Source organism: Budorcas taxicolor, chromosome 3 (genome assembly GCF_023091745.1).
Source record: "Budorcas taxicolor isolate Tak-1 chromosome 3, Takin1.1, whole genome shotgun sequence".
Classification (NCBI taxonomy): Eukaryota; Metazoa; Chordata; class Mammalia; order Artiodactyla; family Bovidae; genus Budorcas; species Budorcas taxicolor.
In genome coordinates this window covers 14541595-14559352 of record NC_068912.1, presented here as the reverse complement: position 1 = coordinate 14559352, position 17758 = coordinate 14541595, and the positions used below count along the sequence as shown (strand labels likewise).

The following is a 17758-nucleotide window of genomic DNA, read 5'->3' as shown; positions in this document are numbered from 1 at the left end:
GGATGAAAAGTGAATGACTTCGGCCAAAATCAATGACGGCTAAGACTGAAAAAAATGTCTGTCTTTCATTAGTACACTTGTTCTTGATTTAATCACTTATTTAACTGTCCTTGAAGACTGAAGGCAAGAGGAGAAGGGGACGACAGAGGATGAGATGGTTGGATGGCATCACCAACTCAGTGGACATGAGTTTGGGTAAACTCTGGGAGTTGGCCTGGCGTGCTGCGGTCCATGGGATTGCAAAGAGTCAGACAAGACTGAGCAACTGAACTGAACTGATAGGTGCATGAAAGAGGTACTCTGATAAAAATCAGGTCTGAAAACGAGAGGGATACAGCCGTGGCGGAGGCCACGCCCACTGGCTGGGAGCGTTCAGAACTCTCCATGATGCCTCAGCTGCCCTCTTAGAAATCACAACCCAGCTCATTAAGGCTCACACCATGTGTTTATTGCATCTTCATCTCCTTGTTTGCAGCATCTGTCCACCTCAGGTCCCTGAGGATCTAGCTCAAGCTCCCCATCCTCCTGTTTCTAGTCCTGGGGCATTCCCTGGTGGTCCAGTGGTTAAGACTCCAGGCTCCCACTGCAGGGCACGTGGGTTCCATCCCTAATCAGGGAACTAAGATCCCCATACACTGTGCACAACCCCCCAACTTTCCCCTCAACTATATATATATGTGTGTGTGTGTGTGTGTGTGTGTGTGTGTGTGTAATCCTGTGGCCCCCTGGGGGCTTCCAGCACCTACTCAACAGGTCAGCCTCTCAGGTCCTTGACTCCACAGACTCCATCAACCTCGTCTCCATCTAGGTTTAGGCACTTGCCTCGGGGACCACACACTGTTAGCTGTGAGCATTTAAACTCACTTTTCTGTTTGGGTTGCTGAATGATGCTAGAAAAAAATGTGACGAGCAGTTTGCAGGGGCCCTGCAAACTCACTTTCTGCCCTCAATCAGGAACTCTGCCGCTGCTCAGAGGCCCTTCCTTGTGTTCTCAGTCAGCTCACTCTTCTGTCTTCTTAGCGGCTGCTCCACATCATCTTTATTCTAAGTTTCTGTCCCTTGGCTTCCCTCTCATACTCAGCCGACCACTCTGCTTCCAATTTAACGAGCAAGCAAGGTCACCAGGTCCTAATCACTTAATTCCACCATCTTCCCAAATCAGCTCCAAGAATTACCTTGCAGTAGAGTGGTTAGGACTCTGCGCTCTTAACACCAAGGGCCTGGGTTCAATCCCTGCTCAGGGAACTAGGACTGCACAAGCTGCCACGTGGCCAAAAAGCACCCCCCAAAACAAAACAAAAAACCAACCATCTCCATCTGCCATCTGCCTTACCGTTTCCTCTTTCCTTTCTGACCCAGCAGACGAGGGATCCTGATTGCTGGCCAAGGCTAAGCTTGACATCCCTCCCCTCTACTCTTTCAGGATCCACCGTAGCTTAATTCACCTGCCCTTTCACGAGCCAAGTTATGCTCTGCTGGCTTTGTGTATTGGTGCCTTCAGGCCTCACACTCCCACAGCAACCCTCATCTGCTTCTCCTCAGAGCCGAGAAAGAACAGCCCACAGCCTCTCCTTCCTCGCCTCGTTTATTCTCCAGCCCGCCTTGGCTGAGCTGCTGCTGCCCTCCTCAGACATTGCTCAGATGAAGGGCACTGAATTGCAGCAAAATAGACCCTTTTGTTTGCTCTCAGCGGACTGGCTGTCCATGCTGTTAATGCTACCTCCTCCCTCCTGGGAGGAGTCTCCTTAGCTGTCCTCTTACCTGATGGTCCTCTTTCAGACCTCTCTTCCTCCAGCAGCCTCTCAGGACAGGTACTTCCTGAGACTCCGATTTTGACCTGCTCTTTATATACCTTTCCAATCCAAGGCTTTTATCTCACTGTTATACTCTTATCTCTCAGGTCTTAGTTCCCAGCCCCAGATCTCATTTACTCTGCTAAACTCCAGTCTGGTACATCCAGCTGCTGGCTGGACGTCTACACTTGGGTATCTTCAAGAAGCTCAAAGTCAACCCAATCAATACCAAGCCACCTTCCTCAAAAACCTGCTCTCCTGCCTGCCATACACTCTGTCTTGGTTAACACTGCTGTCTATTCACTGTAGTTCAGAAATATCAAGGCAACCTTGCTCTGATCTCTAAATCTTATTGACTCTACCCCCTCAGTGATGCTCATATGCACCTTCCCACTTCATTAATTCAGGACTACATCACTGCTCATCAGATTACTCGAACAGAAGAACTCATGTTCTGGCCCTACTCAATCCTGCTCCCATTTGGCTGCCAGCACTGTCTTCGTAAAACCGAAATCTGATCACATCACTCCCCTATTTTAAATTCTTCAGTGACTCTAGACAGTGCTTGCCACAGGGAATTGATATTAATTTACTGGTTTCTCTGCTTCAGGTTACTGTAAGCAACTGGGGGGACATGCCATTTCTGTGTGCCTAGCACAATACCTGGCACATAGCAAGTGTTTAATAATAAACATATGAGTGGCAGGATTCCAACCTCATCAGATGCTGCCTGGCTGTGTTACCAACCCAGTCGGAGAGTGGTTAAGAGCTGAGGCTCCAGACACAGACCTGGCAGGTCTGTGTGCCAGCACTGCCAACTTCCAGCCATTTAGCCTAGGGAAGACTTCTTACTTTTTGTCAGCCTCAGTTTCCTCAACTGTTTCATTGGAATACTACCATCTCCCTTACAGAGAATAGAACCACATTCCTGAAGACTCAGCACAGTACCTGACACAGAGAAGCACTCAACAAACGGCTGCCATTATTATTATTGACGATAGCAACCATTAGCTAGGCTTCAAAGATAGAAGAGAAGCCCAGGATTTTAACGCTAGGACCACTGAGGCTCCTAAGAAGCAAACTGACTTACCAGCACAAATTGAGTAAGTAGCAAAATCAAAACTGATGCCTGGTATCTACAGAGCAACAAAATGCTGTTCTGCTATCAACTGTTTGGTGGACTTGCCCTAAGTTACAGGGTAAATGAAAGTGCATTGTGAACAATACACAGAGTGTAATGCAGGATATTCGTAAATGCACTTGCCCACATGGGAATCTGTCTCTAAACTTGGACTTGGGCTAATGTGCCTCAGGGCAAGTTCATAATTACAGTACTGTTCATCTTTCCTGCTGTCAGCTGTAATCATTGTTAAACTAGGAATCAAATGATTCCTTGTTAGAGTCTTGATTCAATCAGTGTTGGTTTTTTTTGGCTGTACCACGTGGCTTGCGGGATCTTAGGTCCCTGACCCGGGACTGAACCTGGGCCCTCCACAGTGAGACTATGGAACCCTAACCACTGGGTTCCCAAAGAATCCCCAGTCAGTGGCTTTCAAGGGTACAGAGAATGGCAGCGCTGTGACCTGAACTTTCCAAACACATTCCCCTGCCAGGAATCGCTTCACTACACGGAATTTCAGAAGACCAGTGTTTGGTGGGATATACTTCTCACATTCTTTCGCCCTTTATCATTCTCACCTGCAGAAGGGGGTTCAGCGTTAGAAAATATCGACATGGAAACAGTATTATCGGAAGAACATTTGGTTTTTTGTGCATATGCTCTAAAGGGCCTCAAACTTAAGGCAAACCAGGACTTGCTGACTGGTATTTAGGTAGAAATCTGCAATGGGGCTTATCTGTCATCAACTGGATGAAGCCTGCAAACAAAGGGGCAGAGAAAGAAGGGGATTAAAGTACAGGGATCCCCAGGCTCCCTGAAGGGTGAGCTGGGCTCTGACCAGGAAGTATCATACGAGAAAAGAGCAAGAAAATGGTTGCAAGGTCCTCTGGTCTCCAGATTCTTTTTGGTGAGCAAAAGTGAGACTTAGCCCTTCCCAATGCTGGACTGAGGGTGTCTGAGTTGGGGGGTGAAGTAGAGCATAAAAGCCAACTGCAGCTAGAGATTATCATATTAAGTGAAGTAAGTCAATAAGAGAAAGACAAATACCATATGATATCACTTATATGTGGAATCTAGAGTATGATGCAAATGAACTTATCTGTGAAACAGAAACAGACTCACAGAGGGCAGACGTGTGGCTGCCAAGGAGGGAGGCGGGGAGGGATGGATCGGGAGTGCGGGGTTAACAGCTGTAAACCATTAGATGCAGAGTGAACAAGGTCCTACTGTGGAGCACAGGGAACTATATTCAACTTCATATGATAAATCACAATGGAAAATAACATGGAAAAGACTATATGATTGTTACATATAACTGAGTCACTTTGTTGTACATCAGAAACAATATTGTAAATCAACAGTGTACTTCGTAAAATAAATTACTAAGCCAGGTACCCTAAAACCTGAACTCAAAGGAGAATTTTCCACTTAGCTTCTAGTTTCCTGATTGCAATGCAAATAAGACTCACATTCATTTCAATTAAGACTTGTAACCCCAGTTTTTGGTGTGGCCTTCCTACGTTATTCCCACTTAGAGGTGTGTAAGAACACCTAGCGCTTCTTTGTGAAGTGTCCTGGACATTGCTTGTCGGGTTCAACAGGAACCAACTTGCTCAGAGCTCAACAGCAGCCTGTTCAAGCAGATGCTGTAGTGCAGGACACCGCAGCAAGACCATGTCCGAGGTCTCATTTAGCTGCAGCAAATTCCCTTCTATAGGCAGCCACAACTGTGACTCTGGCCTCTGGAGCCAAAATAGCCACTTGAGAGGGCACGAGTCTTGGTGTATACACGGAGTCTGCATTCTCTCAAGACAGAGCGCAGACAGTGATTCCAGCCACAGAGGTCAGACCTGTGACTCACTTTCCCAACATCAGGGTGTGTACCACCAAGGAAGAGCTGGCAGGAGCAACCAGGCTGGCGTCACTGAGCACCCACTCTCTCCCGCTCCATCCCTCCCACACGCCCACTCTGAGTCACTCTCCAGGTCACATACCCTGTGTGAGGGTGTTTGCGCAGCTTCAAGTGTCATTTTTGGTGTGCTTGTTGATTTGTGGTGGGGCGAGAAGGCAACAGAGCACACGGGCCACAGACAAAGGCTTCGTCAGCGCTTCTTGATGACTTCCAGCAAACCAGGGTCCATTCAGCGTCATCCACAGAGACTCTAGCCCCCCTAACAGAATTACAGCGCTAAGGAGTCTGTGACAAAGCTATTTAATGTGAAGTTATAAGGAAAACACCACACAATTGTTTTTCCTTTATAAAAAATTTATCAAGGGAATAATTTGCATTTTCAGAGGCTTGGTTTAGCAAAGTAAAAGACTAAAACTCATTGAAACATTTAAAAATTCTTCTTTAACCTAGCACGTGGGGTTTAAATAAATTCTCTATTACTTTAGGAGACTGCTTTCCTAAATCAGAAAAATTGATTTCCAAGTCACTCTCTTACCTGTCCTGCCCATAACCCTAAGGAGAACTAAACCTCACCAGGAATGGCTTCTCCGGAATTCAAGGCGGAAAGAACAGGTGATATCCCAACATAAACCAGATGTAGACTCTGAGCAGAAAGCAGAGTCTGAGAGACGCGTTGTGATCGTACAAGTTATCATCCAACAGGATACTTCTGAGAGTGAAACAGGGTGCTGTTAATTGCTTGAAAGGAAAGGCATGATGGGACACATAGCCACCCTAGTGATAAGGCAGTTTGGGAAAAGACATTTCCCGGTTTGCCGTGCCCTTTGAAAGTCAAAAGACTTTCCCAGAAGCAAAGCACCTTGGGACACACGGTTAGCACCATTTAAGAGGTAAACGGCCTAGGGGTGGGTTCTGACATGGAGGCGTCCTCCTTCCAAGTAACAGTTAACCAGACACACAACACCTGAAGTGGACCTCAATGGATGTTAAGTCTGGGGTGTGGCCTCCCTCTCCCTAAACCCCCCAGCTTCCAAAGGCGTGGAGCTGGTAGAGCGGTCCGTGGCCCACTGCCCCGTCCTGGGTGTGGTGCCGCTTCCGCCTGCCTACATCGCCGGTGTCCCCGCTGGCACTAGTCTTTAGGGGGATTCTGGGCCAGGTGCTGTTCCCATTCAACTTCAACCAACTTGTACAGCTCCATGGTGGCCTGAGCATCTTCCACGGAGGAATGTCCACTTTTCCCAGCCTGAACAAGGGAGGAAGAAAAGAGCGTGAGGCTACAAGAGACCGTTTCCTCCCTTCCCAACTGGTGCTCTCCAACCTCAACGATGCTGCTGCTGTGCAGTTAGCGGGCTGCAAAGGCAGACCTCTGGTGGGGCCCCGCTCATCATCTGCTTTCAGGGGTTCAACTCCTACACTGCGGTCTGCCTCAGTCCTTTCTGTGGCAACAAGTACACACCATATTGTTCTACATTCTTCTGCAGAAGCAGAACAGACCAGATCACAGACAGACCTTCTGAGTCTTCCATCTTCCCTAGTTCTTTAACTAATGTATGGCATGTGTCTATACCCTCACGACAGGCAGACCACCCCCTCTTCGACTGCCAAACATATGAAATATGTAAGAGGCCCCTGAAGCCACTTTATGGTCATTTAGGCCGCCACAACTACCTGCTTCTCTCTTTTCTTACTTAGGGTTTTAGTCCCACTTTTAGGCTTTTCTCCTTTTCCAAGTACCCTGTGGAACACTCTGGGAGGTAGGAAACAAGAACTGCTTTGCCTAAGTAGAGGGGGGCCTCTCTGCCCAAAGCTCCTCCCATCAGAGCACCTCCCCCTGGATCTCTCTGCAATCAGAGGAATCTGAGTGTCAGAGCCTGGAGAGAGGCAGCAGCCGGCCTTTCCCGTCCAAGCCAGAGGTCTGGCAGCTTTTGGGGAGACGCTACCTGGATGTCCCGGTTCAACAGCTTCTTGGTGAGACTCTTCAGAGACATGGTGGCATTCTCTGGGCAGTCCGCCTTACGGTTGAGGAGGGGGATATGAGAGGTGTCTCGGGTGAGGGACTTGGGATGAACGTACTGAAGGGCTTTGAAGTCGTTGTGGATGGCATGCCCCACCACTATCTTCCCTGTGAGAATCTTCAAGATCTGAAACAGACACGGAAGAGGAGCACGATCCACAGATGCAGCCTCTGCATTCTAAAAGCCCAACACAGCTCTAAGTCCTTCTAGGCTCTTTTCACCACTTGCTCACTTGCCTCATCCTTGAAATGCCTTCTCCCCCAAGTTTTCTTTCACCTGAAATCCATCTCCTCTCCCCAAGGTAAAAGTAGGCATTTTTCATGGTGTAACCGTTTGGACATACCTAGCCAGTGGTTCCTTATCGTCACATTAATTTCTACCTCAATGTGATGTTCATGTAATTACCTAGTTCAGTCCTGGCTTGATACTTGAAGTTCTTTAACCATGATAATTGTTACATTGGCCTTAGATACAGGCTGGGACAAATACTGTAAAGATGGGCTACAGGGAGGTAATGGAAGCCCCAAATTATATGCAAATTGATATGCATATGTTTCTGTGTTTGTTTTTTGGGAGGGAATCTATGGCTTTCATCAGACTCTCAAAGGGCCTACAAGCTATAAAAAATTAAAAACTGGGAATTAAGAATTGGCAGTCCAGTGGTTAGGACTCAGCACTCTCACTGCCGGGGGACCAGGTTTGATCCCCGGTTACAGAACAAAGATCTCACAAGCCTCGAGGTGTGCCCCACCCCCTAAAAAAAGATAAAGACTCACTTCCAATGAGGACGATAAAGAATATGCCATGAACTCGGAGGGCCATTACCAAAATGGGGTTCCAAACAGACTGCGAAAGAGTTAACAGGCCTGGAATCAATGCCTGGCCTCCCAATGGGATCCTTTGGAAGGGTACAGACTCATCTGAATGTACCTTGGTCTCATACCCCAGCTTGGGCACTGATTTTTATGATGAAAACCAGATATAGTCTAATCAACTTGGTATTTAGTTGCCCCTACAGTTTGCTGACCACTAACACCTTTACTTTGCATTAATTTCAACACACAGCCTTCATTAAAGCTAAGTGGATGTGCTGTTTCAGAGCCACCCGATCTTCTGACTCTCCCAAGCCTTTGCTCAGCTATGCCCCTGAGGGTGCACAGGATGTTCTTCAACTCTTCATGTTCTTCCTAAAATCTAGCTGTTCTACCTCTGATGAAATTCCTCCAAATGACTGCTGTGGCATATGAGATTACTGGAACAGTGTGTCTAGACAAGACAAAGAATGTAGAGCTGAAATTACAAAGTGGACCAAGGGTGCCCTCTGGAGGCCTTCCAAGACCAGCAGCTCCTTTCCCCTTCCCCTCTACCAGCTCATCTTCCTTTCCTGTTCATTCAGCGTGCCTCCAGTTTTCAGCATAGAGCTTACAGTGGCTAGGATTGCTCAGTGAATGAGATGAGAACCCCAACATATCAGCCCTGTGTCTTTTACCCCCTTCATTGCAGGCTGCCTGTTCCAGTTATCCACCAACTTTCCACACTGCCACAGACCACTTCTTGCTTGGGAAGCGCCCTCCACCTCTCTGTTCTCAACCCTAGACCCACCTCTACAAGGTATTCTCAAATTGAACCCGTTCCCCCTGGCATTCATGCCTGCTACTCTGTCCATCATGGGTTGCTGTTTTTCTAGCAGAGTCCCAATTATCCAGATGAGGATTCCACTTGGGATCTAAAACAGATCTAATACAGTTTATTACACCAGCTATTTTTAAGTTTCCAGGTTCTTAGCACTCTTCATCCCCAAAGAAAAGCCTTCTTTATCTGCTACTCCATCCACTCCAACCCTCCCTCCACAATCCTTTGGTGCCTTCCCAGAGTGATATCCTTTGCTGAAAAATGATTTGGACTTCACCCTATCTGCTTCGCTGCTACCACCATCCCTCACGCCTCTTACCTGGTTCCGAGCAATCTTGAAGGGCGTAGCATTCACCATGTGCTGCTTCCGGATACCACTCCATCTGGTCCGATAGTCCACAATGTGGCAAGGGGGCAGGATGTACTCATCATAAAGCACATCTCCGTCGTAGTTGACAATGCTACATCGAGCCAAGGAACTGACATGCCCCTTGGGTCCAGTACCCACCATCTCACAGTCAATTGCCACCATCTTCCCCGGTATCTTCTGGGATGCCCCAGAGTATTTATTCTCTGAATGTGTTTGGGTGGAGTTCTGTGGGCCATTCTTGGGTGGAGGATTCTTCTGGGAGCCCTTCTTCTGGGGGCGAGTTGGGTGGCTCTTAATCTTTGGTAGGGCGCTCTGGAACTCCCCCAGCAAATCTACTTTAGCCACAACAGAACCAGCCTTCTGTGAAGGGGCAGGAGTCAGCCAAGGCACTGCAGCTTTCTTGTCCAGGGACTGCTCTGACCCACTGCTGGAGGCAGCTGTTGTCTTCTTTGGAAGGGGAGTGGCCTTCCAAGTGCCATCTACCCTGGGAGTTTCCCCTTTCTTTGAAGGTTCTGAGTGCAGCTTAGGCACCTTGCTAGGGGGCTGCTTCTTCTTATTGAGGAAGCCTTTCCGTTCCAAGAGTCGCCGCTTCTTGACAAATTTTCGGTGCTTGGCATTTCCCTCTAATGCCTTTTTGGGGGGAGGCTCGCCAAAATCCAGATTGAGGAGTAAGGTAGACATGACACTGGATGGTGAGAGAACAGTCGGGAAGAACAGCTTACAGATGAGAGGAAGATGGAAGACTCATCTGAATCCCACAGACCAGCATTTGGAGGTTTGCAGCATACCCTAGGGAAGAAAACGATCCTGATAACGGAGCCCATAGGCTTGGGAATCAGTAAGACCTATCTTTGCAGGACTTAAGAGAGGGGAAAGACACCAGAGTAACCTCTCAAATAATGTGATATGACGGAAGGAGAACTTCATTCTGAACCAGGAAGCCTGGATTCTAGAAAGCTCCAGAATTCACCAGCTGTATGGTATTAGGAAGGCCAGGTCTCCTCTCTAGATCTCAGTCACATTTGTAAACTTAGGGGGTCGCAGGGCCAACTAGCTGAAACAGCGATCTACAACGCCAGAATAGGTGAACTCTATCATCTACCCATGGAGGGAACGTCTAGGTATGCTCAAAGGCAATGACAGGTTTGGCAAAGCTGATCTCTGGATTACCCTAGCATCCTCACGCGGGTCTCACGAGTGGAGATACAAATTCAGGCACTCATCTCCCTCGTTTCCAGGTGGGCGAAATCTCCACATGCATCTCACTCAAGTCTTTGTGCCACGAAAGGACCTTTGACAACACACATTGGTAGGGGAAGGAACCGAGTCTAAGGAACAGGTGCCATGCACGCGGCGGAGCCAACCTCGCACGCGCTCTCACCTACCTCCTAGATGGGTCCGCTAAGACCGGAAGCGCCAAGAGCCGGATGCGGAAATTGGCGCGCGTCGGCGATGCCCAGGCCGGCAGGCCCGCGGGTTGGAACGCGCTGGAGGCCGGCGCCCGCGTACCCGCACGGCCCCTGCCTCCGGGAGCGAGGCCAGGGATTCGGAGTGTGTGGGCAGCGGCAGCGGCGGCGGCGGCGGGGGCGGTGTGGGTGGGGGCGGGGGCGGGAGGCGCTCCCCGGCCCCTCTAGCCCCGTGGAGGTACAACTCGAAGGTGTGGGGAAGCCGCGACAAACGGGAACTGAAACGCGCGGGACAACCCGCGGCCTCACTTCCGGAGAGGAGAGAAGTGTACGGGAAGGGGCGGGATCTGGAGGCGGGACCTCGGACTTGGCCCGCCCCATTCGGGAGCAGCGCACTGCGCGACGCCTCTGTGGCGTCACTGCGCTGGCACCCCCGCCCCGCTAGTCTCAGACGTAGACACCTTGGCGCTGTGGGGCGTCGCGACCGGTGACGTCAGGGGTGCGCCTGAAGTCTTCGTCCCGAGCCTGGAATCCCGGAAAGGCAGCATCGGGCACCAGATTCCGAACACTTTTTCTTCTGAGACCACCTGAAGTGCTGAGCCCAGCCCGGGTCCCAGACCCGCGTGGTTCTCACCCTGGTCCTCTCCTCATTGCTTTCTCGCTTCCCGCGCCACCGTCTGGGCCCCGGAATGCCCGGGGTCTCCGCCCGGCGCCTCTCTCACGAAGAGAGGAGACAGCTAGCGGTGAACCTCACCCGGGTCGTGACGCTCTACCGTTCCATCCTGGACGCCTACATCATCGTGAGGCCACAGGGATGTGGGTGGGGTGCTCCTGCTTGTGTGATTGGCTACCTAGCCACGACTAGGGGAGAATCTGAAGAGTTAGCGTCTGATCTTTTTTTCTAATAGGTTTTTTTCAGTTTTTTTGTCTGTACAAGAAAGGGTTAAAGCTGGGGCAAAAACCCCGATTCTTTTTTTTTTTCCTGATGACCTAAATATTAATATTTCTAGCATCTAGGTGGTTTTTCTAATTCTCGCGTCCAGTAATAAGGCGCATGGACATTTGAGCCATGCTGCTGCGGCAATGTTGAACTTTCCCAGGAACATGTGAGGTGTTTTCAAGAACACACATGATCGTTCATTCAGGTTTTGAATAAGTTCCTGGTTTTGCCGTGTAATGGACAATTCCAACTTTGAAGTCGACTGAGTCGGACTAGAGTCCCGCCTTCCCTATCGTGTTAACATTAGGCATAAAAATTCCTCCTAGCCCCAGATCCTCAGCTGTAAAATAGATCCCATTTTGAAGGATCATTGTGAAAAATAAATGAGATGATGTATAAATGCCACCAGCATCCACTGAATTATTCAATTCCCAAACCCAGAAGCCATCCTTGATTCAGCTCTTTCAACAAGTCTGTTGATTCAACCTCCAGAATAGATACCAAATTCACCCATGTGTCTCCATTGACACTGCTACCACCCTAGGCCAAGCCAACATCATCTCTCTTCTGGACTGCTTCCTAACTGATTTCTGTATTTGCTTCCTCCCTTCCATTCCCATTTCTTCACAAAACAGGCAGACTGTTCTAAAAATGTAAATCTGATCTTGACTTTTCTTGCTTCCTAGGTACTCTGGGATTTCCCAGGTGGCGCTAGTGGTAAAGAATTCGTCTGCCAAAGCAGGAGACCCAAGAGTTGTGGGTTCAATTCCTAGGTTGACAAGATCCCCTGGAGTAGGAAATGGCAACCCACTCCAGTATTCCTGCCTGGATCCTAATTATAGGTAATGGTAGTTACCATTACCTATAAAACCCTACAAGCTCCCTTTAAAACCTGATCACATTTCATTCTCTCCCACATTCACTATACTACATCTACACTGGCTTGATCAGGGCCTTTGCACTTACTGATCTTCCTGGAATGTTTTTTTTCTCAACAGAAAGGCAATTGAGTAGGGTGGTTAACAGCAAAACTCTAGGGTTGAATTGGTTTCAGATTCCAGCTGTACTACTTACTAGCTTCTTGACCTGGACAGATTAATGAGATGCATTAACATATATAAAATGTTTCAGACAGTATCTGGCATGTTAAAGTATTCTGTGGTTACTGCTACCTGAATTTTTAAAAGGGGAGCTAGAACTGACATGTAACATTTTAGTTTCAGGTGTGTAACGTAATGATTCCTATTTGTAGATATTATGAAATAATTGTTGTTCGGTGGCTGAGTTGTGTCTGACTCTGTGTGACCCCATGGACTGCAGCACATCAGGCTTCCCTGTCCACCACTATCTCCCAGAGTTTGTTCAAATTCATGTCCACTGAATCAGTGATGCTATCTAACCATCTCTTGCATCAGTTAATATCCCATCGCTGTAGTAATTTTTTTCTTATGATGAGAACTTTTAAGATCTAATCTCAGCAACTTTCAGACATACAATATAGTAGTATTTACAAGTCACCATCCTATACATCTCCATGACATTTACATTGTAACTGGAGGTTTGTACTTTTTGACCCTCCTCACCTATTTTATTTACCCCCACCCCTGCCTCTGGGCAACCAAAGCATGCAGTGTTTCACATGTGCTGTATTACTCTGTCTAAGAGTACACTCAAACTCTCCATTATGTTACTGTCTCATTAGTGTTTTATTGTCTCTGTGGCACTTGATGTTACTTGAAATAATTTCTTTAAGTGTAAACTCTGCAAGAGCAGGGATCTTGTCTGTCTGTTTTGTTGCTTGTATCCCCTGAGCTTAGGATAGAACTTGATGCCTAAGCAAAGCTCCAGAATTTGTGTTGAACAAATAAATGAATAAAAATACATTCTGGCGGGGAATCCCTGGTGGTCCAGTGGTTAGGACTTGGCGGTTTCACTGCAGAGAGCCCAGGTTCAGCCCCTGGTCAGGGAACTAGGATCCCACATGTCACATGTGATGACCAAAAATAAAAACCAACATTTTGGCATATATAATGTCTGGCATCTGTGGTGTCTGGCACATGTAACAGTAGGTTACTAGATGGTAACATACTGATAGTGTGTGTTAGTCACTGCTGTGTTAAGGAGGCAGGTGCAAAGCAACCACACACACCCTTCAGTTCAGTTGAGTGGCAGACACACATATAAATAAGGGGGACACTGCTAAAAGGAGAAATGTGTCCAGATTGCAATTTGGGCTCAGGAAGGAGGGGAAGGCTAGAGCAGACTTCAGAGAAGTAACTCCGACGAGGAGAGGTTCCTGCTAGTTGCAGCTGGTGGCCGTGTGTTGTGTGGGTAGGGAAGAATGGGAGGGGAAGTAGCCTGTTGACTGCTTCTCCCTTTCCCCTCCAGGAATTTTTCACAGACAACCTGTGGGGCACACTCCCTTGCTCCTGGCAGGAAGCCCTGGATGGACTGAACCCGCCACAGCTGGCCACGCTGCTGCTGGGGATGCCCAGAGAAGGGGAAGTGGCCAGGTATGGGCAAGAGGGACCCTGTGCCGGGGGACTCGGAGCTGAGCCCTGCAGGGAGCCATCGCTCAGTTTCACGAGGGCTTCCTGGGTTGTAGGCTGGCACACTCAGGATGCAATGGGACTATTCACTGGGGGCCTGGGCGGGCTATCTCAGGTACAGGTCGGTGTGGCCACTCACCCTGCTGGCCCTGAAGTCCACAGCCTATGCCCTGGCCTTTACCCGGACGCCTGGGTTTCAGACCCCCTCAGAGTTCCTGGAGAATCCCAGCCAGAGTTCCCGACTGACAGCTCCATTCCGGAAACATGTCAGGCCCAAGAAGCAGCATGAGATTCGGAGGCTGGGAGAGGTGAGGAGATGGCTGGGGTTCAGGTAGTATCTGGGGGCCTTGGGGACTCCTTAAGCCTATGGGTTACAAAGGTTTGGACACCTTTTATCACCTATAGGACCAGAGGCCCTGGAAGGTCCCTTCCTTGGCAGGTGTACTATAATCCTATCTTCATCCTTTTGCTGGGTTGGTGGCGGCTATAGTTGAATCACTGTCTTATTCTTGTTCTGATAATCTTCACAATCTGCTGATGGCGTCACCCAGGGCTCTTGTTCTGTGGGGACTGAATCACAGTCCTGAGAGGAGCAAAGACAGTAGCCTGAGCCTGGGGTCAGCACACCCTGTTTTGGTTTCCATGTCTCTTGTCTCTCCCATGGCACCCCCTACCCGTCTTCCTCTGCCATCCTCAGCTGCTCCCTGCTCTCCTTATGAGTGTTTGCCCTGGGAGCCAACAGCCAATGGCCAGGGGCCTTTGTTCCCTCTGCTTTCAGCTGGTGAAGAAGCTGAGTGACCTCACAGGCTGCACCCAGGTTGTCGATGTAGGCTCAGGCCAGGTGAGCCAGACCCATAATAGTCTGCTTTTGTTTTTTGTGTTTTTTTGGTCATGGGGATAGAAAAACTAGAAGGTGGGTTGTCAGGCCACGTGCCCAGAGGTGCAGGTAATAAGGAGCGCAGGAAGTAAGCTGGGCAGAATTTAAGCCTCTGGGGGCCTGGTACCCAAGTGTCCAAACCATAGATAGGGATGGGGACTATGTAGGGGACCCTAAACAGGACTGTCTTTAACCCCCTTCTCTTGACTCCAGGGCCATCTCTCCCGCTTCATGTCCCTGGGGCTGGGGCTGATGGTAAAGAGCATTGAAGGGGATCAGAGACTGGTGGAGAGAGCCCAGCGCCTAGACCAGGAGCTCCTACAGACTCTGGAGAAAGAGGAGAAGAGGAACCCAAAGGTAGACCAGCCCTTCCTTCAGCCAGGACCATGAGACCAGGATTGACTTGGCTGAAACTAGGCACCAAGGCTGAATTCTCTCTTTTAAGTGTCTCAGCTCGAGGTGGTGTGTCCCTGTTTTTGCTACCTCCTTCACCAAAGCCTCATCTTAAAGGCACTTTCCAGTTAAAAAGTGCTCTCTACACCGATACATCCTTCTCACAGCCACCTGTACAAAGTGGCCAATCAGATATCAGCCTCATTACAAATGAGGCAGCTGGTACTCAGAGATGAAAAGATTTGTAGTTAGCAATGACAGACGCAGAATCTATCCCATTTCCTCTGCCCCAGCTGCTCTCCCACCTTCCTCCTTGGGAAGGAACTCAGGACAGATCCCTTCCTGTGGCCTGAGGTGGCGTATGGACAGGAAACAGGCCTCCCATCTGCCTTTGTTCTGTCCTACCTCCACAGGTGGTCCAGACTGGCCCTCGCCACCCCCCACACCACGTGGTTAGGTGGGTGGACCCCACGACCCTGTGTGAGGAGCTCCTGCTTCCGCTGGAGACCTCCCCTCAGAGCGGGGCCCGCCTGCTGCTGACGGGCCTCCACGCCTGTGGGGACCTGAGTGTGGCCTTGCTGAGGCACTTCTCCTGCTGCCCTGAGGTGGTGGCTCTGGCTTCAGTGGGCTGCTGCTACATGAAGTTGAGTGACCCTGGTGGCTACCCACTGAGTCAGTGGGTGGCTGGGCTGCCCGGCTATGAACTGCCCTACAGGCTTCGGGAGGGGGCCTGCCATGCCCTGGAGGAGTATGCTGAGCGGCTACAGAAAGCAGGCCCCAGCCTGCGAACCCACTGCTACCGCGCGGCACTGGAGACCGTCATCCGGTGTGCCCAGCCTGAGCTCCGGCGGCCAGGCGTGCAGGGGATTCCCAGGGTCCACGAGCTCAAGATTGAAGAGTGAGGCTGGGGGATGGGGAGGGGGTGGTGGTGAGATGGGGGGCATCACCTACTGGGGGTATGATTCCCCTCCCACCCTCACTTGGTAGCGTGTCCTAAAGAAAATCTAGATGTGCTGGGTTGGGGGAGTGGGTAGTGACTGAGTTCTGAGACAGCTTCAGATTTTCTTTAAAAGGCAGTTGTCACTCTTATCAAATTTTTGAAATGATAAAATACGGCTAAGTAATTGGACATGTGTGCGTGCTAAGTCGCCTCATGTCTGACTTTTTGCAATGCTATGGACTGTAGCCCACCAGGCTCCTGTCCATGGGATTCTCCAGGCAAGAATACTGGAGTGGGTTGCCATGCCATCCTCCAGGGGATCTTCCCGACCCAGGGATCAAACCCCACATCTCTTAGTCTCCTGCATTGGCGGTGGGTTCTTTACCATTAGCGCCACCTGGGAAGTCCAAATAATTGGACAGGTGTGTCTAAACATAAATTTTTGGATTGATTTGCTATTGAATGGACAGCCAGAAAACTCTTTAAATAAAAATGCGTCTTAAGGGACTCCTTTGGTGTTCCAGTGGCACTCCCGCAGGGGTCCCAGGTTCGATCCCTGGTCAGGAAACTAGATCCCACATGCCACAACCAAGACCCAGCACAGCCAAATAAATAAACATGTATATTTAAATACACCTTAAGGTAGAAAAGTAGAGCTGGAATTGAATTAGAAACAGTTTGAATGGAGTGACTTTCTAAGCTGAGTGCTGTCTATGACTGACCCAACAGATACGTGCAGCGGGGGCTACAGCGGGTGGGGCTGGACCCCCACCTGCCACTGAACGTGGCTGCCCTTCAAGCTCACCAGGCCCAGGAGAACCGTGTGGTGGCCTTCTTCAGCCTGGCCCTGCTGCTGGCCCCACTGGTGGAGACTCTGATTCTACTGGACCGGCTGCTCTACCTTCAGGAGCAGGGTAAGGGGGCCCGCACCAGGGACCCGGGGCTAGAGGGGCTAGAGCTCTAGGGGTCTCCTTCAGGTCCCTGCCCCTACACCTGCTGGGACTTGGCCCATCACCATGGTGATTCTAGGACCAATAGCTGTTTCAGCATCAGACGGGGGCTGGGGGGGCCTGTTAATGCAAATTCCTGCTGAACCTGGATGCCTGTCACCATAGGATAGGTGAAACATCCCTGAGGTGCATCTTAAGCCAGCATCCCTCCAACGTGCTGAGGCTTACCTCCTCCCAAGTCAGCGTCTCGGGCACTCATGTTCCTGGTAGAAAGCGGGGTTTCCTTAGATCCCCTTGGGCCTCTCCTGTGCGGAGAGGAGCTATGCCTAGAGGTCAGGCAGGAAGTGGCTACGAGTTTGTTTCATTTCTCTCCTGAGTAGCCCTGCCTTTCTCACAGGCTTCCATGCTGAGCTCCTACCCATCTTCAGTCCCGAACTCTCTCCAAGAAACCTGGTTCTGGTGGCCACCAAAGGGCCTCTGGGTGAGGCCTTGTCTCTTCTGGAGACTGAAGACAGCTGACGCAGGCAGAGGAAGGGCGCAGCTCAGCCCCCATCTGAAACTGCCAGGCACCACGCTAGGAGGCAGTCTTTGCCTCCTCAGCCAGAGAACCAGCATCCTGCATCCTCCCTGGCATCTGGGTTCCCTGCAAACCAGCGTCATACCCTTTCTCTCCCTGTGTATGTTATATAATATTATGCAGAAGTTTATTTTCAATTTATTAAAAAATTGAAATCTTTACTTGTCTACCATTTCTATTAGGTATAAAGGACAGACCAGCACCCTCCCTACTGAGTCCTGCTGAGGTTCTAATTTAGGCCTTGTACGCCCAGTCCTTGTGGTCTTCCTAACAGGCAGCGCCCC

General features: G+C 49.8%; 2 protein-coding genes across 7 annotated transcripts; one reads left to right on the top strand and one right to left on the bottom strand.

The window, feature by feature from the left end:
* Positions 1 to 5193: 5193 nt before the first annotated feature.
* On the bottom strand, positions 5194 to 10425 carry ISG20L2 (interferon stimulated exonuclease gene 20 like 2). Its single transcript, XM_052637227.1, has 4 exons — positions 10228 to 10425; positions 8792 to 9631; positions 6766 to 6966; positions 5194 to 6068 (listed from the first exon to the last, which is right to left on the bottom strand). Exons 2-4 carry the CDS (start codon positions 9521 to 9523, stop codon positions 5955 to 5957), a joined length of 1047 nt encoding a protein of 348 aa, XP_052493187.1. The 5' UTR covers positions 9524 to 9631; positions 10228 to 10425; the 3' UTR covers positions 5194 to 5954.
* A 255-nt stretch (positions 10426 to 10680) lies between these two features.
* On the top strand, positions 10681 to 17627 carry METTL25B (methyltransferase like 25B). Of its 6 annotated transcripts, none has more exons than XM_052637225.1 (9): positions 10681 to 11048; positions 13577 to 13701; positions 13853 to 14045; positions 14516 to 14578; positions 14828 to 14971; positions 15421 to 15464; positions 15723 to 15905; positions 16677 to 16861; positions 17295 to 17627. In XM_052637225.1, exons 1-9 carry the CDS (start codon positions 10938 to 10940, stop codon positions 17414 to 17416), a joined length of 1170 nt encoding a protein of 389 aa, XP_052493185.1. In that variant the 5' UTR covers positions 10681 to 10937; the 3' UTR covers positions 17417 to 17627. The 6 variants fall into 6 exon arrangements, with proteins under 6 accessions (XP_052493185.1, XP_052493180.1, XP_052493182.1 ...); XM_052637222.1 differs by adding an exon at positions 11875 to 12030 and having other exon boundaries at positions 10924 to 11048; positions 13938 to 14045; positions 15421 to 15905; XM_052637221.1 differs by adding an exon at positions 11875 to 12030 and having other exon boundaries at positions 10924 to 11048; positions 13893 to 14045; positions 15421 to 15905.
* The last annotated feature ends 131 nt before the right edge of the window (positions 17628 to 17758 follow it).